General features: G+C 39.8%; 1 protein-coding gene across 1 annotated transcript; it reads right to left on the bottom strand.

The window, feature by feature from the left end:
• Positions 1–589: 589 nt before the first annotated feature.
• Positions 590–27,424, bottom strand: GORAB (golgin, RAB6 interacting). Its single transcript, XM_075182737.1, has 5 exons — positions 27,284–27,424; positions 23,277–23,598; positions 15,090–15,191; positions 12,646–12,786; positions 590–1,618 (listed from the first exon to the last, which is right to left on the bottom strand). Exons 1-5 carry the CDS (start codon positions 27,339–27,341, stop codon positions 1,168–1,170), a joined length of 1,074 nt encoding a protein of 357 aa, XP_075038838.1. The 5' UTR covers positions 27,342–27,424; the 3' UTR covers positions 590–1,167.
• Positions 27,425–27,745: the final 321 nt, after the last annotated feature.

Raw genomic sequence — 27,745 nt, 5'->3', positions numbered from 1 at the left:
GGTAGGAGAATGTGGCGACAGTCCACTGTAAGGCATTCCAAAGCCCTTCAATTTAGGTACAGCCCCCTCAGTAGATGAGGTTTGTGGTTTAAAGCACTGAACCGGAGGCCAATGCCACACTTTTTTTTGGTCACATGGGGATATCGGTACCAAATTGAAAGTGATATTGTTGAACTAGAGATATTAAGGCCCCCGGCTGAAACGGCGTTAGAGCAATGTGGGCTGGAGTAGCACACAGGTACATTGAAAATAGAATCATATGGAAGCAGGAGGGTTTCTCCCCATCTATTTAGACTTTATATATCATGGCTGGAGAAGGAGTGCTCCTTGCATATGTATGATTGTGAAGGAAATAGGTAAGACACCACTAAAACGGTGGGGCGTTACCAAAATACAGGGTACAAACAGCTCTATATGAGGTATCCCCACTGGCCAGGAGACTAATGTAAAGTCCTGTTTATAGGAGTGCCCATGGTTCTCACCTCTATGTGGGGAGGTTCCTGTCCACACAGGTGTCCTCCTTCCTGCTTCTATGTCTCACTGGAAGGCTGGGGAGACTTGCACTGGGCTTAAGGATGTATAGTTAAGATGACGATCAGGCAACCAGTTATTTTATTTTTTAAATAGAATAGTAGTGTAAAGTGTACTTTTAATACTTATAAGTAAACAAACAAAATAAAATTTGAAAAATCTGTACATTTTTCCCTTATGTTCAGTTATTATTTTCGGAAATTGAAAGCAGAGTCTAAGGGGCATATTCAATTGTCGGCGGGATTGCCGAAAATCCCGCACTCAAAAAATATCGTTAATACGGTTATCTCTCGCTCAGGGAGCTGCGAGCTGAAATCCAGCGAGTAAATTACCGTATTAACGGTTTTTCCAGCGCACGATTACCGTAATATCGGTAATCGTGCGCGGTCCGCTGGATTTTCGCCAATCTCGCCGACAATTGAATACCCCCCTAATAATCATATTTCTGACAGTATTAAGTCTATTATTTTTTAAAAAAAAAGCTAAATCCTTTGTTTAGGTCCATTGGCCAATAACATTAAATAAAGTGATTTGTGGACACATATGAAACGCAATGCCTGAGCTGTAAACAGATTTTCTAAATATACACAGTGCTATTACAGTAATAATAATGTTAACATCACTTGCAATGGAGATTCAAGAAGCAACAATTACTTCTTGTTCAGTAGAAGTATTTGTCTCTTTAATTGTGATGTTGCCTTGGTCACTTTTAGCCTCAAGCTTAAGTGTAGATTGTGTCAAATCTTCACTGTATGCAGTGGATGCTTCTCCTGTAGCGGATGGAGTAGATTCTTCTATTTTTGAAGGTTGTTGGTCCTTTTCTGCTGTATATGCTACCAATTGTCTCTTTGCTTCAGCTTCTTGAAGCTGCAACATGTGCTCCACTTCAATCTCCAATTCCAGTCTCTCTTCATCAGTCTCCACATCTAGCTCCTGCATAAGTTCCTCAAGACGCTTAGATTTACGTAGCTCGTTCTGCTGTATGATGGTGCACAGGTGTTCTGTTAGTTGTTCCTTGATCTGTGTTTTCCTGTGCAAGTCCAGCTTAGCTGCAACATATTCAGATTCTGCTCGGTCATATCTTTTCCTATAGAATAGAATAATAATCATAAAAGTCAATAGAATAATTCTGGTAGCAAGTTTAAAAAAAAACAAACATTTATAATAAAAGAACCTAGTCAAATGTACCACATGACAAAAAATGAACACATGATCATGTTTTCCCATTAAATGTTACAGTATCAGGCACTAAAGTTTGTGAAGGCTACATTTTTTTATCTTTTTTTAAAAGTTCAAAAGGGAGTTTTCGTGTATTCATTGGATTATGTTTAAAGATCCTGCCTATCCCTTATTGCCTCAAGAAGCTATTTGAACACTGAACTGCATATGCCTGTGCAGCATTAGTTTTGAATGTTAAATCTCAAGGGGCATGTGCATCAGCTTATTAGTACTTGTCATTGTTGGGATGCTTGGTTGAATAGCCTAAAAAGAAGTAACACAATGAAATTTGTGTCAAAAGTGGCCCTCAGTACTACGTAGCATTTACAATCGAAATTCCAGAGTGAAGATGTCGAAATCAGGAGTTACAAGAAATGCCTGTTGAGATCAGAATCACTGAGAGCTAACTCAGGCCCCGAGACAGCCACTTCTTGTCCATTCTCCCAGTTTTGGGGGTCAGTGATGAGAGCATTCCTGTGGAGCAATAGGAAGAGATTGTACTCCTGAGCTCAGGAAAGGTAGATCTTGCCACGCTGGGCAGGCGATTAACATTTCATATGAAATTCTCCACCCATCTATTAAATATTCAAATTGCTCATTGGAAGTGTTATCACAAATGTGGGTGTCAAATTAATGTCACAAGAATGTTTAAAGAAATGTAAGTTTCCAAATAACTACTTTAACTAAGAATTTTATTTCAGTTTTTAAAAATATCAACATTTCCAAAGTTGTACAAATAAGAAAGCTAATTGAAAAATAAGGAAACCTCAGGTGCTTTTTATCTGTCAGCAACAAGAAAAGCATACAGAACAGCGCACATACCAGTATATTGTGGGAATTAGGGAAAAGGTAGTTGAGGCAAAAGGCAGGACCCCCATCACACCCAAAGGAGGCAAAGTTAAACTAGTTTAGGCTGTTTGGAAAACCAAACAGATAGCAAAAGCTTTAAAAAGAAGCCTGAAAAGTCCTGGGGATCTATTTTGGTAAAATAACCAGTGGCACCAAATTCAGGTATACTTGTGAGATTTATTGTTCAAGTATGCAGACTTTTTTTCCCCATGGTTGCCAAGTATGTGATAGACTGGGTGGCATAGGCGGTCTAACCTGTTACTGCTGGGAACCGGCTGGGCTTACTTTGCCACCGTTCCCTTTCGTTATCCCAAATGCGCCCTCGTGCCGCAGTAGGAGGGGCTTACAAATGCCTCCACCACTGGACTCCTTACTGGCATCCAGTACCAGTTTTCTTCTGGGTAACTGACGCTGCGAGTGAACCCTGTTACTGGTGTGTACCTGGGCTGGTACTCCTAACCTCTCCCTATGTATCAAGGTTGTTGTGAATGGATCCCCCCTGGCTTATCACACTGGCCAAAGCTGCTGGGTAGCAGGCAAAGCAGTGGTGCTGGGATCTAGGTCCAAACCTCAGAAACAGTGGGGAACGGATTATATTTCGGGTCTAATCTGTAGGTCACAGGGTAGAGAAGTTTCCAAGCAGGTCTTTTAAGCAAGTGATGTTTATTTGATCACACTGATTGAAGGTACCAGTGCTAAGGTCAGATGAAGCAAGAAGAACAACTTTTAATACAAAACAGAGCCTTCTTTATACACATTTGGAGACTAGTCTTAGCAGGAGGTAATCCATCCTCATGTCCCTTTAACCAATCAGGGTTGATTAATGCAGCCTGCACGTGAATCAACCCTGAGAGGTTTAACACCTTTAACATTACTGCTAGTGGCAGGGGTATAATTCCCCCCCCCCCTGTCCACGAGCTGCCAGGGAGATGGGTGCTCAGCCCACTCTCCTCCCCTGGTGCCTGTCTATGTGGGGTGAGAGACTTATCTTTTAAAACTCCTGCCCAAAGTTACTTCCAGGAACCCTGCTTCGGGGGTCTGGATCTGCTCCCTGGCTGACAATAGTAAGAGGGGAGAGAAGCCAGATGCCGGGGCAGCAGTCTGTGTCCTGTCGCTAGCTGAAGTTCTCTGAGCTCCAGCTAGGGACCTAGATTCCCGGGACCCCCAGGAGGCACTGCACCTCCCGGAGGTGTTTGATTGCAGGAGGCTAGTCTGAAGGTCCCTCCTGCAGCCACTGAAGTTGGCTGCCGGGGGAGTGAACGATCCAAGGCTGCTCCTGCAGCCCCTTCTGGACTGCCAAGGGCAGGATAAGTATTTAACTTTATTTATATACATTTCCATTCACTTTATACACATTCAGCCTACATTTATATTTAATGTACATATAGTCACCCTCACGGCGCCTAGAGTTAAACCCTCTTGTGCTGCACGCCGGTTTACTACGGCGATACAGCACAGACACTCTAAACATTTACATGTATTTTTATTTTAATTACAATTTTATACTCCCCGGCGGTTTAACCCTTTTCCTGCTGCAGTGCTGGGTGTTACCCACCCAGCGCTGCAGCGCACATCTTAAAATACATTTTTATTTACATTTAAAACATTTCAACATACATGTTTATGCCCGTGGCACCTAGCGCCGGGGATTTAACCCCTCCGGTGCCGGGTATTAACCCTCCCGATGCCAGAGACCATTTCATGAGGTCTGCCGAACTCGGGGGACCCGGCCACATTTTATTGAGGAGCTGCTATTGGGAAGAGGGTTCTGGACATTTCCATGGCTTTGCAACTAAGCATCTGGCCACACTGATAAATTTTCCATGCAAATCCTCAGAGAATTTATCCAGTCCTTCCAGTGGGGAGCCAAGGAGGAAAGACCATGGGTATTTAGAGATTGAGACTTTAGTAATCTCTCTGATGAGGCTGGCTACACTGTCCTAAAACTGTCTATATCTGGTGGTCCTGCCCTAAGATTTTTCAAAGTATCTTATGTCGCCACAGCACTCCAGCACTAATCAGATGGAGTACCAAAGATCCTCTTTAATCTTGTTGGAAACAGTTTCAAGTTATTATATACTTTGTAAGCGTTCTCTTTGACTAGAGAAGAGATTGATGATTTAGAAATACTCTCCCTCACAATGGTGCAAGTGCCCTCGTCCAGTGGCCTGTCCAAATCGGTTTCATGTCAAGACAGCGGCTTGTTTGGCGGTGACGAGCAGGTTGTAAAGCATAAAGATAATGCTTTTGGGAGAGGATTGTGCACACAGAGACTTGAGTGGGATCAGGGACTTGGTTATGTCAGGCTTAGGAAGGGAGCCAACATTGTGTTTACCCTGTAAATGTGCAAATCTAATTTTTATTGCAGGGTAGCCAGCGAGATGCATTGGTCTAAGTCTGCAGTTTCCAAAACCATCCCAATACCTCTCATGCCAAGGTAGGAAGCCGGACACACTTCCCAGGAGAAAAGCAATACAATAACTGAGGGATATGTCCTAGAGGAAAAGCAAAGACAAGCCATTAATGACAGCCAGAGGTATGAAAAGGAGAGTGGGTAAATAGATGACAGGCAAGTGTAATTTTGCAGAGCCAATAAAGAAATACACTATATGGATAAAGTATTCAGAGACTTGACCATTACACCAACAGGAACTGTAATGACATTGTATTCAAATACATATACTTTAAAATGGAGTTGGTCCGCCTTTTGCAGCGATAACATTTCCACTCTTCTTGGAAGGCTTTCCACAAGATGTTGGGAGTGTTTCTGTGGGAATTTGTGCCCATTCATTCTGAAGACCAATAATGAGGCCAGGACTGATGTTGGATGAGAAGGCCTGGCTCACAATCTCCGCTCCAGTTCATTGCAAAGGTGTTCGAGGTCAGAACACTCTGCGGGCCACTCAAGTTCTTCCACATCAAACTCATCAAACCATGTCTTTGTAGACCTTGCTTTGTGCACTGGGGCATAGCCATGTTGCCACAAAGTTGGAAGCATAGCATTGTCCAAAATGACTTGGTATGCTGAAGCAATAAGATTGCCCTTCACTGGAGAAAAGGAGTCTAGCCCAAACCATGAAAAACAGCCCCATACCATTACCCCTCCTCCATCAAACTTCAGTTGCCATAATGCAGTCAGGCAGGTAACATTCTACCGGCATCTGCCAAACCCAGATGCACCCATGTGACTGCCAAACAGAGAAGCGTGATTCGTCACTCCACAGAACACATTTCCACTGCTCCACAGTCCAGTGTATGTGTGCTTTACACCACTCCAGACGACACTTGGCATTAGTCTTTGTGATGTAAGGCTTGCATGCAGCTGCTCGGCCATTCCATTAAATTCCCACAGCACAGGTTTTGTGCTTACATTAATGCCATTGGAAGTTCGGAACTCTCCAGCTATGGAACCAGCAGAGCGTTGGTACTTTTACATACCATGCGCATTAGCAGTTATCTCTGCTCTGTGATTTTGCTGTTCCTAAACGCTTCCACTTTTTAATAATATCATGTACAGTTGGCAGTGGAATATCCAGCAGGGATGAAATTTCAAGAACCGTCTTATTGCAAAGGTGGCACCCTATCACAGTACCAAGCTTGAAGTCCCTGAGCTCCTCAGAACGACCCATTTTGTATGACAAATGTTTGCAAATGGAGACTGCATGGCTAGGTGCTTGATTTTATACACCTCTGGCAACAGATCTGATTGAAACCCCTCAAATCAATAATTAACAGATGTGGCCAAATACGTTTCTCTTTCTTCCTATCTGGGGGACACTGCTACCATGGGGTTGCAGCTGGGGAGTGTGGAGTTGGCATTTACCTAGTTCAACTGTGGCTGCTGACAGACTCCTCCCCTCTGCAACTCCCTGCAGCTAGTCAGTGTAGTCTAAGTGCCCAAGGAGTTGGGCTGACTTACTTTGCTCCTATTTATTTTATAAGCCGTTTTTTTCCACTAGGAAAGTGTAGAAAGAAGATAGAAGGGGATAGCAGGGCTGCTTTCCTTACTGGACTGCACCGCTGTCAGGTAGCGAGAGCAGCGGCTCTCACAGAAACCACCTATCTTCTTTGCATGATGCAGGCACAAAGAGCGGGAAAAGACGCGGCCACATAATTTCCTGGGGACCAGTGCTGCTCTGAGGAGCATACAGCGCCAGACATCACAGCATTTCTAGACTTTCATAGATAAGTGTAAATATTGTTGGCTTTGCAATGCATGTAAATCCATGTTTTGGTAAACAGGTTACATCCGGATTCTAAAAACATCCTGTGTCCAAATCTGTATAAAAGGCACTGTCCTGTACACTGAAATGTATCATTCTGATGTTCCATCTGATCTGACCACTGATACCTTTAATAATTGGAACTGTCCTTGTCTGGGAACCTGAGCAATAAACATCACTCTGCTTCAAGACCCTGCTTGATAACTTCATCAATATTGCTGTAATCCTGTGACCTGCAGATTAGACCCTAAATCTAATCCGTTCTCCGGCTGTTTGAGGTTGGACCCAACTTTTCCAGTACCACCGCTCTGCCTGCTACCCAGCAGCTTTGGCCAGTATGATAGGCCATAGGGATCTATCCACAGCACCCTGACCCATAGAAGGCGGTCCGGGATACCAGCCCAAGTGTACCAGCACAGGAGTACACTAGCAGCAACAGGTACTCAGAAGGAACGTGGTTGTGGGCGCCATAAAGGAGCCCAGTTGTGGCAGAATTTGTAGGCCCCTTCTACTGCAGCAAGAGGGCGCATTTGGGATAACGAAAGGGAACGGTGGCAAAGTAAGCCCAGCAACAACAGACAAGGTGGCATAGGTGGTCCATCCTGTTACAATTACCTTCATCATTCTGGAAATTAATTCCAAACTGTTTAGGAGTAGTGGACCCTTTGGCATGAGTAAGAGTCAAAACAGAAATCTCCTTCACAATTCTCAGACAAAGCTTTGTCACATGCTTCACAAACACGCCGAGACTTATCGTTCAAGTACTACAAGTAGAAAACACCCCTAAATAAGGTGGTAATTTGGAATGGCTTCAAGTTTTTTACTGTGGACTCGGCCTCAAGACAGCAGAATATTCAATAGACAGTACACATAAAGGGTCCATGAAACAAAGCAATTCAGAAGTTTTAACCATCTGGAACAACCATGCTAAAGGCAAGTCTCCAATAGAGAAAAACAACAAATTGCTACACTATACTCATACGGTGCTTACTCAGCTGAAATAAAGCAGACACCAAAGGAGGAGGTATCACCCTATATACCTTCTGGGAGTGATTTTTGTTTTGTCTATACTTAGGAATGGGTTAACACCCTAGTCAGCTAATGGCTGCCAAGGTGTTGATAGAAAAAAAGACATGAGAACATGACAAATGTAAATGTCTGAGATAAGAAATGAGAAGACACCCTGCACCATATGATATTTGTGTACATAGAATATGTAGCACAACCTGATAACATAATACATTGCTACCTAGTACTGTAATTAGAAGCAAATTTACACATTTACCTATATATAATATTCCTATTATCCATATACCACAGCAGGAAGATAGGTGACCATTCCCAAAGTCCCTGGTATGTAAGCATATGTAAAATTGTAATGTAATATATAGTACAGTATTACAACATGGTTATTCTTGTCCAAAAAAATGTGCCTATATCCGTTTCCACAGGTCTCGCTCCAGAAATACATTTTGTATTGCTTCTATGAATTCCAGTAGCAGTTTTCTTTATTTGCATCTTTTAAAAATGCAGTTCTAATGGGAACGTTCATGCTGCAGTCACACCAAAACTGTGTGTGCAATGAATTGTGGCAATAACCTACAACCAAGAGCTACAGAGAACTTAACACAAAATGGAGTTTGAAGTGGGAGATTGCGGACCAGACAATCCACAAGCTATATACCAGTGTCTGTTACCTAGAGGAACCAAAATTAACAATATTACTCCACTGAAGGAACTGCTGAACCTGTCAGAGTAAAACTCACAGGTAGCATGTTGTATTATCAAAAACATGATTTATACTTACGATAAATCTCTTTCTCTTTCATCCATCTGGGGGACTTACTAAAGCAATCCCTCTGAAGGGTGGGACCGCTCTGATCTCCCTGCACGTAGAACACTACGGCCAAAGGAGGCGTCCCCAGACGCAAATACATTAATTTGGTAGAATTTCGTAAAGGTATGGACCGAGGACCAGGTGGCTGCCCTGCACAGCTGGTCCACCGTGGCTCCATTCCGTGCCACCCCTTCGGCACAGGGAGATTAATACAATATAATCCTCCTTAATTGTCAGGGTAAGCCATCTGGCAATAGTTTGCTTAGATGCTGGCCATCCTCTCCTAGAAAAAACAAATAATACAAATAGAGAATCTGTCTTACGTATCTTTGCAGATCTCTTAACATATATACGTAATGCCCTCACTACGTCCAAATACTTATTTGTTTTTGTTCCTGGAGTCAGAGGTTCCTCTCTGAACACCGGAACAACTATTTCCTGATTGACATGGAAACCTGAGACCACCTTAGGGAGAAAGGACGGAATAGTCCTTAAAACTGCTCTGTCCTCATAAAAGACCAGATAAGGTTCTTTGCAAGATAGAGCTCCCAGCTTGGAGACCCTTCTAGCCGAGGCAATGGCCAGCAGGAAGACTGTCTTCCAGGTCAAGAACCGCCACTCTGCTGAGAGTAGAGGTTCAAAGGGAGGCTCCTGCACTCCTGGCGCCTCCTTGCTTGTTTATGTATGACACTGCCGTGGCATTGTCGGAATGGATGCGGATCGGCCTTCCCTGAAGAACACTGAGCTCTCTGTAGCACCTTCCAGATGGCCAAGAGCTCCCTCATATTTATGGAAAGACCCCACTGTCTTTCTGACCACAGGCCCTGTATCCTTAGGTGAAGGACCACTGCCCCCCCCCCCAACCACTCAGACTGGCGTCTGTGGATACCAGGACCCAAGCCCACGGGGCAAAGGATCTGCCTCTTGTTAGGTTGTCCTCCAACAACAACCAGCTGAGGGACCATCTGTGAAGCTCAGGGACCATCTGTGACTGTTATATTCAAGAGCCAGCCGTGCTGTTCCAACACCCTCACCGTAAGGCGAAGATGTTGTTCCAACAACTGTGCTGTTGAAGCCTTGACTAACAGATCATCCAGATAAGACACTAACTGCACCCCTATGGAGTGAAGAAGTGCCGCTATAACTGCCATAATCTTTGTAAACACCCTTGGGGCTGTGGCCAGCCCGAACGGAAGAGCTCTGAACTGATAGTGAGCTGTGCCTATCGTAAACCTGAGAAAAAGGCTGATGCCCCTCCCAGATCGGAACATAGAGATAGGCATCCCTGATGTCTATAGATGCCATGAATTGGCCTGTCTCCAGGCCATTTATGCCCGTTCTCAGGGATTCCATCCGAAAAGAGTCTACTCTCAGATGCAGATCTAACGGCTTGAGGTTCAGCACTGTTCTGAACGAACCATCTGGTTAAGCAGAGGGAAGGGACATGTTGCTTTATTTTTCTCATATTGTTAGTAGAAAACAAAGCCACCACATAGTAAAATACAGGTACATACCAAAGGTATCTACCCAGAAAATACAAATTAATTTCCGTACATGAGAGAGCGATAATCTTTTATAAATATTATGCTCTACCCTCAAAATGTAGTCAAAATCTATACTTCCCTATCAGTAGACCCACTACATAGAGAGTATAGAATATAGTTAGCCCAGGGATGGCTGTGAGCAGCTGCAGACCTTCCAGACTGGCTGCAATCCTCACAGCATCCCCGATTCCAAATGCTCACCAGCTGATTTAGCATTGCCTTTGGAACAGGGAGAAAAACACTTGGCACATGTTGCTCTGTTTTCCTCACATTTTTAGTAGAAAACAAAGCTACCACACCCAAACATCATCTATGAACCAGTGAAAAGATAGTATTGCTGTTCCTGAGAGAGCAATAATCTATTATAAACATTATGCTCTTCTCTCAAATTGTGGTCAGAATCCATACTTCTCTATCAGTCTATAGAGAGTATAAGATATAATTAGCCAAAATAAGGCTGACAGCTGCAGCAGATTTTCCACAATGGCTGCAATTAGCACAGAGCACCTGGGTCAGTGCTCACAAGCCAATTTAGCATTACATTTGGAACAGACCATCTATTTGGCACGTGTTGCTTTACTCTTTATCAGCCCTCATAAGAGAAATAAAAATAAAGTCACGTATAGACAGAATAGGCATAAACACACAAGATACTTTTCAGAAGGGAGAGCTGTAATCTTTTTAACATCAAGCTCTCCCTAGTATATGTGCCCACAATATTTACACTTCTCTATTCAGCATATATAGAGAGAATAATGATACTTAGCAGTTTGGAGATGTGTGTCAGCAGCTGTACTTCCTTCCGAATAGCTGCTGTGTCCTTTCCCACCAGAGGGAATCTCCACGTGCTCTCTCAGCAGAGGGGGAGGGGTGGCTCTCTTACACAGCTCCCCTCTGCTGGCTATACGCACAAACAATTCCACAATGTTTATCAGAAAATACTGACTAGGTTATTTAACATATCATAGTATTTCTGATTAAATAAGACAGGTGGGGAGCTTATAGTTTTCTTTAACCTAAAGCTCTCTCAATACATTATAGTCTTACAATAAATATGCCTAAACAGACCAAATATAGTGATATTTAGCGGGGAAGATATGTGTCAGCAGTACACTTGTCTCCAAATAACTGCTGCATCTGTCCTCCTTTTGTATTTTGGCTCCAAAAGGGATCTACCACCTGCTCACTCAGCGGGGGAGGGTAAGAGGTGCTTCTCAACACATTCCCCTACCGCTGGCATCTCCTTCTGTGTCCCTGCTAACAGCGATTTCCCCTTTCTACTTAGGTGAAATCCTGCTGCTTTATTTTTCTCACATTTTTAGTAGAGAACAAAGCTACCACACCGCAAAATACAGGTACATATTCATCTATGAACCAGTCAAAGATAGTATTTCTGTTCCTGAGAGAGCAATAATCTTTTATAAACATTATGCTCTTCTCTAAAAAATGCGGTCAGAATCTATACTTCTCTATCAATCCTATATAGAGTATAAGGTATAATTAGCCAAGGAAAGGCTGCAGCAGGTTTTCCAGAATGACTGCAATTAGCACAGAGCACCTGGGCCAATGCTCACAAGCCAATTTAGCATTACATTTGGAACAGACAATATGTTTGGCACACCCAAACACTTCCACAACATTTATCAGAAAATACAGATTAGGTTATTTAACATATCATAGTATTTCTGATTAAACAAGACAGGTTTGGAGAGCTTTATAGTTTTCCTTAAACAACAGTTCCCTCAACACATCATTGTCTTATAATACACATGCATACACAGAAGAAACAAAGTGATACTTAGCGGGGAAGATGTGTCAACAGTGCACTTCTCTCCAAATGACTGCTGCATCTGTCCTCCTTTTGAACTTTGGCGCCAAAAGGAATCTTCCACGTGCTCACTCAGCAGGGGGGGGGGGCTGCAGCAGTAATGGCGCCTTCTGCCTAATGGCAGCGCCTGTCCTGCTATCAGCGGGGAGAGTCTCTTGCCGACTGCTTCCCGCTGTGAGAAGCGTTTTACCTCCTCTGTCTGCGGGGCCGCCCCCAGCTGACAGGCGCTTCTCCCACGAGTCAGCTCTGTTGCAAACAGAGCCCCTCGCCGTTATCAACAAAAGAAAACCTCTGAAAAGCAAAGAAAAAACCTATTAACAGTGAACAGTGTTCACTGTGGAGCTCTTCTGATGTGCAGCCCTTCTCCTAGGGCACCCAATTCAAACTGAGGTATGTGGGGAATTGGTGGGGGGGGGGGGAGGATATGCTGGCAGCAGGAAAAAAGTTAACTCTTTAGGTGCCAGACTCCTCCCCTCCCACTCAACCCCATGGTTAAGCAGTGTCCCCCAGATGGATGAAAGAGAAATGAATGTTTTGGCCCCCACTTGTTTAAAGTTGAATTATCCTTTAAAAAGTGCTGGGACACAAGGCTACACCAACAAAATTATTACTTACTTGGCTTGGGAAAAATCAATGCATGCCTGCTCAATCCGATTACGTAAAATGCTAATGTCTGTGGACACCAAGTCATCCAATGCTTGAAGCTGCTTCTGAATTCTTTTGAGTTTCACAGTTTCGGCTTGGGTCTTTTTTGATCTTCACGTGGTGAATAAAAAAACAAAAAAACAAAATGCATTTTTATAAATATATTAATCAGGGATAACCATTTAAATGGTTTTTTTTTTGGCATTTGGGGTAATCCAGCCAATGCTGAAAGGACCACACTGCGCACAATCACACCACAATAACCATGCTCACTGAATTTTATTTCAGAATGAGGCATTATCAGACACTATGGCAATGTTCTCCATCTACATACACTTAGGAGACATGAAAAGCTTCTCCTCAATATTTCAGTGATGTCTCATAACAGATTTAGAGAATGTTCATGGTGGAATTCAAAACATCATTTAAGGAAAAATATATGAACCGTGGTGCTAGAAAGTTTATGAACCCATTAGAATTTTCTAAAGTTCTGCATAAGTGTGATCTTAAATGTGTTCAGAGCTTCATCCAAGTCATAAAGAGAGATAAAGAAAACACATTAAATCAAACAACACACAAGAGGATATACTTGATCTTAAATAAAGAAATATTAAACAAATATCTTTGTCATATAATGCTAGTGGTTCACATATTTTGTAAGTTAAGATAATTATAGCCAGGAGTGTCAATCAATTAATAAGCCTACACCACACAGGCTTGTGAAGCATGCTATGCCGCGATCACAGGTTTCGGATTGCCTTGATCCACATCAGGCTGGAAAAGGTTACAAAATGATTCACAAATCCATTGTCAGGAGAGCAAAAATAATCACGCTAAGAGAAGGGCATATAATATTCCAGGAGATTACAAAGAATTCCCAGGGTAATGGCAGACTACTCTTGCACTGGCTAAATTCAGTGCTCATTTGTACACAATCAGACAAACACTTGAACAAGAACAGTGTGCATGGGTGGATAGCAAGGAGCCATCCACTATCCTTCAAGAAGAAAATTGCTGTCTGGATGAGCCAGAAAACTACTGAAAAAATTTTCTATGGACAGATGAGTCTAAAATAGAACTTTTTAGCTGAAATGATAAAGTTTATGTTCTGAGAAAACCCAAACAATGCATCCCACATCTTTGGAACACAGATGTGGCAGATTCATGGTTTGGGGCTGTTTTGCTACCACAGGACAAGGGTGGCACGCCATCATTGATGGCACAATGAATTCTGTACCATCAAATTCTACAAGAGAATGTCAGCGTATCCACCCATGAACTTGCAAGCAAGAAAACAACTCTAAGCATACAAGTCTACAAAATAAATTGTTAAAGCAGAAGACATTTTGTATTTTGCAATGGCTGAGTAAAAATCCCAAACTACTCTAATATAAATATTGTGGCAAGACCTGAAGTGGAGTGCTCATGCAGGTAAGCACCCTAACATGCATGAGTAGAAGCAGTTCTGTAAGAAGAATTGGGCCAAAATTCCTCTAACCTTATGTGCGGGATTGATCAACAATTACCATAAACCTTTGATTGAAGTCATTGCTTTTCAAGGGGAAGTCACACCAATTACTGAAAGCAAAGTTCACATACCTTTTTCCGACAAAGAAATTTAACAATGGATGATATGAATGTATCCTTTTGTGTGTTATTTTGTTTATTTGGTTCTCTTTATCCAAGTTTATGACTTCGATCAGGAGTGGGGAACGTCTGGTCGGAGGGCCGCATGAGACCCACAACCATAATTGTTCTGGCCCTCTGCCATGCCCCGCTTCTCCGCCCCAAAAGAAGTAAATAAATAATAATAAAAAACACAACAAACCTCTACGTGACAGCCCGGACCGGTGCACTCCTTCCCGTGCACAGAATGTTGGGCGTCACGTCATCACGCCTGACAGTTGCTGTACAGGTCGCCCAGGGATCAGCGACAAGAAGAGAAGACAGAAGAGAAGAAAGAAGGCAATAGAAAGGATGAAGGGTGCAGTATGAAGAAGGGTAGACAGATAAGAAGAGCGAAAAAGCAGGATGAAGTTGATTATTTTCAAGTTGATAATTCTGTATGACCCCCGAATGTTTAAAATATTCAAATGGCCCTTGGCGGGAAAAAAAGGTTCCCCACACATGACTTAGATGAAGATCTGAACACATTTAAAGGTCACTTTTATGCAAAAATTTAGAACATTCTAAAGAGTACACAAAATTTCTAGCACAACCGTAAACATAAGGATTACGACATACAAGCGACTTTAGTATAAGGGAAAATGTTATCCGTACTGTAAAATGAGAAGATCACCCAGGTCACCAATACGTTTTGTGACCATACATAGGCACAAGACACATAGCCCTTATTTTACAGTAGGGGATACATTAATATTCTTTATATCATCAGCATAGAAAGCTTTTCTCACCTTTCATCAATGGTTTTTGCAAGTAGAGCTTTCTTGCGCTTATTCTTTTCTTCTATTAAACGTTGCTCCAGTTGAAGTTGGCCCAAATTAGATTTCTCTTTTCTGTTAGCATGGGGAAGAAATAAAACATTTACAATGTGCCATTTCAATACAAGATTAACTTCAAGCATGAAACATGTTCACTACAAGGTTTACCTTTCTGGTTAACAATGAAACTAAATCCAACAAATACAACTGCCCGCAGACAATGGAAACCAACATTTAATACACTATAGTTCACTGCTCAACTGTTAGAGTAGACAATTTTAGTAATTAATATCTCAAAAATAGATGCTGTGGTTAGTAAGCAAATTGTTGGTTTAGAGGAATATCTAAATTTAGGCTATAAAGGTGTTTTCAGCTAGAATGTTAAAAACGTAAAAAGGGTGTCAAAGACGTATAATTGGATGAAAGAAAGTATATTAATATTATTTTACCGTGCAGTTGCGATCAGTACGCCACGTAACACATGGCATGGCTCGATCGCACGATAAAACACGCACTCATACACTTGCACTTTCATCTATTTATATATTTTATATTTATAATGGTCCCATTCCACAGTCGTTTATGAGCAGATGGTATTTGGTTTATAGTGTATATATATATATATATATATATATATATATATATATATATATATATATATATATATATATATATATATATATATATATAGAACAAAGCACAGGCGGGGCGCCTCATAGTGTTATACCAGGACAACAAGGAAAAAATGTGTATATATATATGCGTACCGTCAGGTAAAGATGTATCATCTAGACTTGAGTGGATCCTCTTAGGGAGTTGTAACACTGGATCTCAACTCAGGAACAATCCAAAGGCATGGAAAAAGGCAAACATAGTATAATATTGTAATGCAAAGAATAATGCACCACGTGAAACACCACAGAATGTTCAAACAGGTGTGATATTCAAGAATGCACCAGGGTATATGTATAGAACAACGAAGCCCAAGAAAACACACACCACTTTGTGAACAATGCAGATGACGTGGCTTGCTTCTATAGGTGGGAGGTGCTCCTTTGCTCCCGCCAAGACTCCAGTTACAACTAGTCTATTAGCATTTTATAGTCATCATTATATTAAAGGTTTATTCCCCAACATCAATAACTAGAGTATGCAATGTGCGATCTCTTCGCCGAATGCAACCTTAAATAACACTGAAGTGTACATATAATCATAATATATAAACTAATAATTAACTAAATACTATCTGCTCATAAATCACTGTATAACGGAACCAATATGAATATGAATTATATAAATAACTAAATGTTGTAATGCGAGTGTGTACGTGCGTATTTTACCGTGCAATCGCAGTATGCCACGTGTATCGTGGCATACTAAGTGCAATCGACCAATAAAACAATATTAACCAATATACTTTCGTTCATCCAATTATACGACTTCAACAGCGTATATATACACAAGCTCCCTGGGACCAGCTAAATCAGTCATCACTGACCAGAGTCTTCTAGGCTGAAGGACTGTTCTAGCTGGATCCAGCAGAGGATGCAGCGGAACGCATCGTATGTATGTATTTGGTATCGGCTGTATTGTATTATAATTATGCATTGAACTGCTAAAACTTTTGCTTCTACTAAATAAATTGTTTGTGCTCTGGAACCACAAGAAATCGCTTAGACAATGCTTATTGGAAAATAATAAAATTACTTTAATAAGGGATACACCTGAAATATTTTATTGGTCCCAGTCCAAACATCCTTCCTAAAGTATCTTAGTTTAATATAAGATGCTAAATGTACTTCCCCGATAATCATGGTCCAGTGCTAAATGTTGTACATTGGTTTAATTCCCAATGCAATCTATTATACTTATCCCGTCACCTTTGCTGATAATCAAACAATATACTGTGAAGGCACATTACCCATATGATCAATGTTATAAGGTGCTATAATAGCATGGCACATTATACTTAATTATATGTAGCAGGAGGGCACAGGAAAAGGCAGAGTGTCATCAAAAGGATAACAGCTTACAGCGAGGATTGAGAACATTGCAGAGAGTTGAGCAGTCCGTGCTGGACCAAGGTTATTTGATAAGTATAGCTAGTTTTTTTTATATTAAAAATGCTACTCTGGAAATAGAAAAAAAATAAATTAAGGGAATACAAAATAAAGTTCTTTGCTTTTCGAAGTGTTACATACAATACAAAATGCAGAATTAGCTGGATCATGCAAGTGGAATTGCCATTGAAACACCGTTGTTGCAAAAATATAATTTTGCAATAGTAAAATAAACTAATACGTTATACATTGTATCATTGGATTTAGTCCACATGCTTTAAAAGGATGTGTCCACTGTTGTATTTAAAAGGAGAACTTCATTGTTTAGATAACAACTACCCCATATTTTGGGAGGGGTACATTTACCAAATATAAAACAGTATAATTTGGCCGCAAATTACAGATATGCAGTAGATTGGTATATGTTTGTATATTTTATCCAATTTTGAACTGGAACATGCTTTTAGTCCAGATAAACATTTAGGATCTTTGTTACATATTAATCCCATATGTTTCTTAAGAAATATTAGAGACAACCCTTTGATATATCCCGTGTGAAGGGCGTGGAGACAATTATGTTTACAGCGAACACTTTAAGTTATTCTCTTTTTCTCTCGTTTGTTTCTAATCCAGACTCAAAATGGACAGTCTTCTAAGATATTATATAATTGGAATAATCATGGATTGTGTCTGCTTCATAATTTTTCAGATGTTAAAAGAATCCAACTATTTCATGAAACTTGGTACACCTGATACTACCACATATCTACTAACCCATGTAAAATTTGCCTTCTCTAGGCCTCATAGTTTGAGTTATTGGGGGTCAAAGTTATGTAAAATTGCTCAGAAATGCTACTCCTGATTCTCCGGTTTTAGTGTGATATGTCTCATAAAAAAAACAAAAAACCACACCAGATCACTGACATTTTTATCCTTTGTCAATCACAATATGGGGATTCCAGAACAAAAGTTTCACCAATATTGCCTGACTCTGCGAGTCATTAGTTGTCAGCATTCTCAACAGGTGATGTCACTCAAGACAGGTTAGGGCATGTTTCCACCTGCACTAACGGGTGCATTCTTGCTGAACCTACACGGTGGCAAGTCAGTCCACTGCTAACTGTTTTAGAGTGAAAGTGTTCTGTATCAGAAGATACCGTTATACTAGAATGTTTTTGTTGTAAAAGAGCTTTTTTTTAAAGAAATTTCTGTGTTTTCCAGTAATGTCTGAAACTGAACAGCTTGATAAGCAGATATCTCATTATACATAATCTGTCTTAATTCATACTAAATTAAGCTTTCAAGAAATCATTTTTATTATTTCATAAGCCAACAAATAATATAATTTGGATACATATATTTATAAATGATCCTAAACATTTTATTTCCATTACGAAACTTATTCTTAATGTATTAGCATAAAATTGTGAGTGCTCCCTAATATAAATGTAATGCAGCTTCTATTTAAAAATAATTCCAAATTGTAAAACAGTAAAGAAGCGCAAATAATCGCAACTCCACTGAGTTGCATTAAATGCAGTAAGAAGTGTAAAATGTAATGGATATAAATGGAACCTTAATGTACAAGACACTTGTGAAAACATTCAAGGTAAATAAAGATACATTCCACATAAAAACACAAATGGACTGTAATAAGGTCTTCTCCATTTGTTAGAGTGCCCATGTGGACTCCAATCTGTGAGCCGAACAAAAAGGAAATTGAAAATCCACATTGCGTAACACATCAACAACATTAAAAAAAGAACTTGCCACCCACAGCATGTCCAATAACTTTTTACTGCATCATAATAAAAATACCGAAGGTTTCATTTTCTCAGGAATCCAACATGTAAGTAAAGATTGGAGAGGGGGCGACTACATGCAACATATTTCGATAATAGAAACAAGGTGGATTTTTGAATGAAAGACCCTTGACCTATGGGTCTAAATCCAGATTTTGATTTAGTCTCTTTTCTCACTAATTAGTCATTATGAATCTAGACCTTCAATAGTTTTTTTTCTTAGGTTTAATTTTCACAATTCTATATCTTCTTATATGCCAACTATGCACCAGTATTGTGGTCACATTTTTTAATACGCTACCAGACCTAACATTGTTTATATTGTTTTATCGTTTTAATGTAGGTTCATAAAGTTATTCAAAATTGATAGGACACAGAAGCACAAATAGCCCCAACTCAGTGAGTAGCATCCTTGAAAAAGTGCATTTACGGATGAAACGCGTTTGTAGAACAGAACAGAAAATAAACACTGCACTATTTTGACCTATGAGGGTAGCCGTCCACTTCTGATTTGCGTTCCAGGTGTGTTCCAATTCCTAGGGGCACCCACATCGGGAATCACCAACTCCAGAGAGGAGGGCAGGACTCTGCTACTACAGCGGCAATAGACGACAACAAGACAGGGAAAGAGCTAGGGTAAGATTATATATTCCTTTACTGAAAGTGCTCCCACTGATACGTGCCTGCCAACGAAACATTTCATCCTGCATAACTTATCTTCAGAGCTATAATCATTTACCTACTAACAATCGGTATGGTTACTTTGGGTTCTGCACATTTATATATTTTTTCACAAGTGTCTGGTACATCAAGGTTCCAATTATATCAATTAAATTTTACACTTCACACTGCATTCAATGCAACTCAGTGGAGTTGCAATTATTTGCACTTCTTTACTGTTTTAAAACATGCCATGTATGAGTTTGTAACGATTTGTGACATATTGAATGGTGATGGATTCTTCTGATCTGAGACAGTATATACCCACTGACTGTAAGAAACTTCATCTTCAGGGTCACAGTCTTCAAATTTCTCAAGTAGAATGCTTTTTAAATTTTCACTTCATGGACACAGTGCAGTGTCGAAGCATGCAGTGTCTGTTATCTTTTGAACAGACTATTTTTTCAAAAATTACAGAAAAGCAATCAAGAGGGGCCTTATAGGGGTAATTTTTATGGTGGCGTTTAAAATTCCAAAAGGTAAACAGTTGGTGTGCAACTTCATAACCAATTACTTTTCGTTTTTGAAGAAACATTGAAAACCTCATACAGACAATCGAAATCCCATTATTTTTCTTTCATAGCCTTTTAAAGTATACTTTAAAGCATGGTTGTCCAACCCGCGGCATGCCTGTAAATGTGGCCCAGCAGGAGTTTTGGTTGTGGCAAGGGGGCAGCGCTGAGAAAAAGAAATCCTGCAAAAAAAAAAAAAAAAGAAAATACTTATCTTGCGGTCACGTCAGCTGGCTCTCCGGCTCCCTCCCTGGTCTCCTCCTCCGTGTGGCGCTCGCAGTGAATGTCAAGGGTGACGTCATCACACCCGACATCCATTGCGTAGCGCAGCACAGAGGAGTCACCCGCGTGAACTATCAGCAGCAGTGAAAGATTATCCAGTATCTTATTGTTGTTACTCTGAATTTGGACTTTCTGCACCATGCAATTATGAACTAGCTGTGTTGTCTGTATGTATCTAATATAAATATTAAGAGATAATTGTATTTTTAATATTTTAAACCATTTTAAATGTGCAGTGCTGAGTAGGGTGAAAATATCACCCACTGTTACCCTCATCGGAGGCTGCTCCATGAGCCATTTTTCCCGCCACCCTATCTTTAAATCTCTGTAGATTTCTATTAGTCCTCCTGATGCTACCTATATCGGTGACCATTTCAAACTGGTGAATAAAAAAAATGATTCATGGGTGCAGAAAGAGAGAAAAAAAAGTTTTTGGCATTTAATTCCCCGAACCCCACTAAGGGGTAGATGCAGGTAAGTTAAATTGTAGCTGGTAATGGGACTACTGCTTTAATCATGATTCTGCAACAGGTTTCCGAACTTAATTTCCAAGTAAGTTTAATATGTTAACTATGTTTTCTATGGTTTTTTTCGATGATCAGCTATCGTTAGTGTTAGTGTATTTTATGTGCGGCCCAAACCAACCCAAACCAAACCAATGTGGCCCAGGGAAGCTAAAAGGTTGGACAGCAGGGGTGCTTTAAAGGATCAATTTTATAACAAAAAGTGGCATGTTTACTCCTCTGCCTCAGGTTGAGAATGCTTATTGAACACAACAATAATTTTGTTTAAAAAAATTCTTGATTTTTGAACTAAATCATTTTTTAATGACTCGCAGTCAGACAACATTGATGAAACTTTTTTTCTGAAATCCCCATATTGCAATTGACAAAAGATAAACATTTCAAAGTGATACGTGGATTAGGCGCGGAGATGTGAATTTTTTTATGCGACATATCACACTAAAAACAGAGAATCAGAAGTGGCATTTCTGAACAATTTTACATAACTTTGACAGGGGGTCAAAGTATCTCAGAAACTATGAGGCCTAGAGAAGACAAATTTTACTTGGGTTAGTAGATATGTAGTAGTATCAGGTGTACCAAGTTTCATGAAAATCTGAGTCGTTGAGTGTAATAACATTTTTATGGGCGATTTGACATGGAATGACCTCATATGCTTTAAGTCAACTAATTCTTAAATATCCAGATATAATAAGATCATAGCTTACATATTACCAAGTAAGAATAGTAATAAAGTATTGCAAGAAATGAAAGCTCATTGTATACTATATATTATACTATATCTATCTATCTCTATATCTCATATCTAGATAGATAGATACACACGTTATTGATCTAGAAAACACGAGGGTGGGCATGGCAAGATGGTTGGAGGGATTTCCACACTTGAACCTTCACAATATTATGAAAGCATAGATGAATAAGCAATTGGTTTCTACGTCATACAGAGAAATTAATTATAACATTTTACATAGAATATATTTTACACCAAAATTAAAAATTAACACTCACTGTTGTACATGTCAACAATCAGATGCAGATATTTATTTGTTTATGTATATGCCCTGTTATGGCCGCATCTATAGACACCAATAAGCATTGTCTGATACGATCAGTGTGGTTCCAACGCACAAAAGAGATTTAATAGAAATAAGCAGCAAAATACAATAAGAATATTACAAAGTATAACAGGTACATACGCAGCGCATCCTGAATCCAGGAACAGTCGTCAAACCATATGCCTGTTGACAAAGAGACTGTCCCTATAATAGAGGCCAGTTTATATAGTTTGGTTTAGAAAAAAAAAAACAATGTTAATGTCACAATTGTACAAACTACTTTCAGTGTGGAACATGGTTACCATAGACCTCAGGCAAGCGTTAAAAAAATAAATAAAGTAGAAGCTATTGTGCCTTGTTTTTTTCGGATTTATTTGTATAATCGTGCTGCATTCAACTTGTGTTCTTTTTATATTATGCATTACTTTTGGCTCTTCTGTTCAAATTACAGAGATCAAGTGTTTCCAACCTCACTCTGCTACATATTCGTGTATCCTTGTCTTGTAGGATTAACAAGGTACATTTCAGAAGATTTGTACACTATATGATTTAATTTGGCATCAATTGTAATTCAATTCCTTTTCAGTTAGTTGTCTAATATATCACAACTTTAAGAAGGACAACATGAGTGTGTGCAAGGCTTACGGCTTTATTACATTTGCGTGCTCCGACTTCTGCTCTCACAGTCATACCCATTACATTCTCATGTTTGCTGACAAGAAAAGGATATTTACTTAAGGAAACAAGAAGGCAGTCACGCACTTTGGAAGAACAAATAAGGCATTGGTGAATTTATAGGCTCTTGAGCAATTCCCTAAATAATGCAGTATCACTATGCAAGTCTCCAAATACAATTCTGTTACTGAACAGTCATATAAGCACTGTTGTATGTTTGTTCGTTTGCTAAGGTTTATGCATGTATCAAGAATGTTAAGACTATCATAATGGTACATATGTCCTATTAAAGATTTATTTTTTGCTCATTATTAAAATGTTATATACTCACGGCCTTTCATCAGAGGTGAAATACTTTGCACACCACTACATTACACTTTCTGCTGCTATGCACTTGCCACTAACCCTTTTAATTTCCTGATTCAATTGTTAATTATTAGATACTTTATATAAACTTTCCACCATTTTTTTTGTTTGCATCTGTGACACTAGCCAATTTACGGGGGGGGGAAAAAAGACTTACTAACAGTTCCATTTCTTTTTTTGATAGCTGTTCATCAGGTTTTGTATTCAAACGATGTGGCTCTGATTTGACGTCTGTGTTCTCCGTTACTGAAGCTTTAGGTGTTTCTTCAGAATGTTTTTTCACTTTGGATGAATTGTGCATTGTTACTGGAGGTGGAGTAGTCTTTGCTATGCAAAGCGAATAATCTGGTTTTGCTGAAATGGCTTTAGCCTGCTTAGCCAACTTTTGAGTTTGCACTTGCACACCTTTCTTTCCTTGAGGCGGTTTACGGCTTAATGATGCTTCAGGTGGACAATTGGTTTGCCCTGGAGTGTGTGGTACTTCTGTTTAGAGGTTGAAAGAAAAGAGGCACATTTTAAAACTCATATCTCTTAGAATTATCAATGTACCTTTCCAGAGGCAGGCCTTCCCACACAATTTATTACAGTACAAAGAAGACAATCCTTTTGTTTTTACAATTTTAATACTGGAGCTTTTTGGATTTCCATATATCAAAATGTTTGTGTTGTGTTGTTATAGGGTGGCACAGTAATTAGCATTGGTGCCTCACAACACTTGGACCTCGGTTCCATTCCAAATAGGCCCAAATTTATGTAGAGTTTGCATGTTCTCCCATGTTTTTGTGAATTTCCTCTAGGTAAAATGTCTCAAAAGCAGTCAAAATACTATACGGATACGTTAATGTTTGTGGTAGAGAATATGAACTGTAAGCTCCACTGGGGCAGGGAGAGATGTGATGATTATCCATTCTCTTTAAAACACAGAGTAATATGTTGGCACTATATAAAGGTTAATATTAATAATGTTAGATAAAGCATCAAGTTGTGGCAGTATTTCATCAAAAGTCTGGGGGTGCTTTTAAGCAGCTCATAACAAAAGAGCTCTGCAATGGCATTAACATAAATGTCAGAGTATAACACTTTGCAGAATGTGAGCATAAGTAAACAGCATCTAGTTCTGTACAGTTGGAAATCCAGTGCAAAAAAAAAAAAAAAAAAAAAAAAAAGAATAGAAGATGCAGACGTGAAGTTGCTACCCACACAATTCCAAATAATGACTCTGCTCACACACCTACAATGAGTACATACAAATTATACTTTTTTCCTAAGTCTTTAATGAACATTTCAATGCAACATAGATTGGATAAATTGGAAAAAAATGAACCCTTAGATGTAGTTCATGGTGGTTTTACAAGAAAAGGGTTCCAGCAATGTGCAGGCAGGCAGGCAGATAAGGGGGGGACGGGACGGTAAATGGGTTTTGAAAACCCTGGGGAGGAAGCCACTGTGAGCTTCACAGACATAAATAACTTTCTAGGGTCCTAAGAAATCTTGCATGATCAAGGCACAATTCACTTTCACAAATGTGTCCTAACGTGAAAACTGGATGTGTTATTATTTAACAGGATTGTCATATTTCGAACTGAGAGATTATTAGATATATATCTCATGATAACCATAGAGGAACCTACACTGAAACAGAAGTACAAGGGGCCCTACTCTACAGATTAAATTATAGGTCACATCTTCCAACGAAGAAAGTGAATTCTAGATCTGTGTATGCAAAGAGGAATCCATTCCACATACATCCATGTCACTGCCGTTTCATCGCCTACCTTACCAACCACTCCGACTCTCTCTATGTTCCCTTCTCCCCCTTTCACTAGCAGTAATGTAAAAGGTGTTAAACCTCTCTGGGTTGATTCATGTGCCGGCTGCATGAATCAACCCAGATTGGTTAAAGGGACAGGAGGACGGATTACCTCCTGCTAAGACTAGTCTCCAAATGTGTATAGAAAAGGCTCTGTTTTGTATTATAAGTTGTTCTTCTGATTCCATCTGACCTGAGCACTGATACCTTCAATCAGTGTGACTGCAAATAAACATCACTTGCTTCACAGACCTGCTTGAAAATATCTTCCATGCTGAAAATCCTACAGATTACACCCAAAATCTAATCTGTTCTCGGCTGTTTCTGAGGTTTGAACCCAGCATCCAGTACCACCTCTCTGCCGCTACCCAGTAGCTCTGGCCAGGTGGGATCCACCCACAGCAAACCTGATCCATAGAAAGAGGTCAGGAGTAAGTACACACCAGTAACAGGGTTCACTCACAGTATCAGTTACGCAGAAGAAACCAGGTACTGGATGCCAGTAAGGAGTCTAGTGATGGCAGCACTTGTAAGCCCTTACTGCGGTGAGAGGACGCGTTTGGGATACTGAAAGGGAACGGGTGCAAGGTAAGCCCAGCCGGTTCCCAGCAACAGCAGACAGGGTGGCATATGCGGTCCATCCTTTCACACATTATGATTATCATGCTGGAGGAAGAGGAGTGTAAATAAAGAGTTGAGTTCATCATAGAGATGGTCTAACACCCAAAATATTCTGACATTTATTACACTGCACCACAAAGTGATATCACCTGTGTCCCACTACTTACAAAGAAACACCTGCATGTGCAGTGATCCCCTGGTCCTTTACACCCATGCCCATCGCCTAGCCAGGGCTTGAGAAGGAGGTGCACTGTGCAATCTTTGCACACCACCCTACACACAGTGAAAGGGGGTTACATGTAACTTTGCAGGTTTTAGTGTAATTGTATACATTTGCTGTTGGTCTATCTTTCAGTTTTCTACTTTTTTTTTTGTTATTTTGTTGTATATGCTTTACCTTTCTATGTATGGTGCTGCAGAACCCTTGTGGTGCCACACAAATAAAAGATATACCAATATTAAAATAATCCAGGAAGGCAGGCTGTATACTCCACATTTTAAATACAACGTCCTATATCTTGTAATAATGAAATATACTATATACCTGGGAGCCCCACACATAAAGACTGATTGAGGAGGACAACTGGGGCTCTCAGATAAGTATTTATTTACTAGTTTGCAAGTATTCATTTGTTTGCCTAGGCACTAATTAACTTCACTTTATGGGTGCAATCTGTTTCTTTTTATTTTCACAGATTTATTATACCTGAGAAAACAGCATTTGCCTTGGAAAGCCGTCACCTCATTGTAAGAGGAAGTGATATTATAAATACCTTGCATTAGAGGCAAGCATGATCTTGGACTGAAGTTTATTGGGACTTCATTTTGTAGTTGATCCACTAAGTGAAATTTTTGCACATTATCGGTTCTTATTGTAAGCACTAAGTTAGCACCTCTTGCAATCAAATTCTTGTTTATTACAGTCCAATGATTGTTTTTCAGCCTTTGGAAATTTTTTAACAAAAATTTAATTCTGAGAAAGTGTGCAGTGAAACTTACTGTATACTTGAAGTAAAAGAACATTTTACTAGTTAGAGTCAGTGAGTTAAAACAAGTTATAAAGTATATAAGAGGTAAGCAGAGGGCTAAATTACTAGTCTCTAGAATCCCTCCCACCCACACTAATAACAAAAATGAGACATTTATATATAAAAAAAATAAAAAAACCTGTTACAGGGCACATGCCGAAAATACACTTTATATTGAAGGTGCATTTAAAATATTAATACTTTGGTGAAATCACCACTGACCAAATATGTACTATACGAAATGCCACCTACATTACAGGTGTTTACTTGTCTAACCATTTCAATTCATAATATATGTTTAAACGTGGTGGAGTATACAAATGCCCTCAAGATGAATGTAGTGTTCTATTCTTACAGTCCTATGTTTTGGACTAGGCAAGATATTATAATTATTATAGCTACATAATTGGGTAACATGCCACCTTAAATTTTCAACGTTAAAACTGCAATGATTGTAACGTTAAAACTGCAATGAACAAGGGTTGCCAAGCCTTGAAAACCTTTTACATATAATTTACTGACATGCGAAGCATTTAATATGACAATCTTGTTATATTGTCAAAGCCTACATATTTCCCAAATGAAGCAACAATCACAAATTCATAGACTGATACACAATAATTAGTATTCAATAGTTGGCACCTCCTAGCACAATACTCATCACACAACACAAATACTGACAATCTTTCTTCGTATAACATACACATACCTTGCTGCAACTTAATTTTCCTAAGCTCATTTTCGGAGAACCCAGCCCAGCCAGACATCTCTGCCTTTACTGAGATGGAACAAATTCACACAAATTCCACAGGACTACTTCCGTCTCGTACACAACTCTGCCACGTCAAAGCCCCTTGTTCAGGACTGCCTAGCGATGCCTGCCCCAAAAAATAAGCAAACGAACAATGAAATTGCTTGTTCGTTTGAGCTACATTGTAAGCTGACTATATTTTAGAACTTCAGTTACAAATGAAATGGTTCCCTACGAATTCAAACCAATAAATTGTATATATCAGATACAGGCTTGAATATGGCGGACGCCTTTGTTGCTATGGCAACAACAATTAACTAGTACTGTAAAGCTTAACATTTTGAAACGTGGCAGAACTTAGCTTCTTATTCATGCTGTTTTTTATTCAGAAAACTTTTAAAGGATTAAATCAAGTTGGAT

The sequence above is a fragment of the Mixophyes fleayi genome, chromosome 8, assembly GCF_038048845.1.
Source record: "Mixophyes fleayi isolate aMixFle1 chromosome 8, aMixFle1.hap1, whole genome shotgun sequence".
NCBI classification, from domain to species: Eukaryota; Metazoa; Chordata; class Amphibia; order Anura; family Limnodynastidae; genus Mixophyes; species Mixophyes fleayi.
This window is presented reverse-complemented; position numbering and strand designations above follow the sequence as displayed.

Bases quoted from the DNA above. Each gene is read 5' to 3' on its own strand.
- GORAB (XM_075182737.1), bottom strand. From the start codon at position 27,341: ATGTCTGGCTGGGCTGGGTTCTCCGAAAATGAGCTTAGGAAAATTAAG. The intron at 15,192-23,276 runs GTTAGTAAGTCT...CCATGCTAACAG, and splicing joins TCAAAAAAAGAAATGGAACT to AAAAGAGAAATCTAATTTGG. The intron at 1,619-12,645 runs GTAAGTAATAAT...TCTATTCTATAG, and splicing joins ATTGATTTTTCCCAAGCCAA to GAAAAGATATGACCGAGCAG.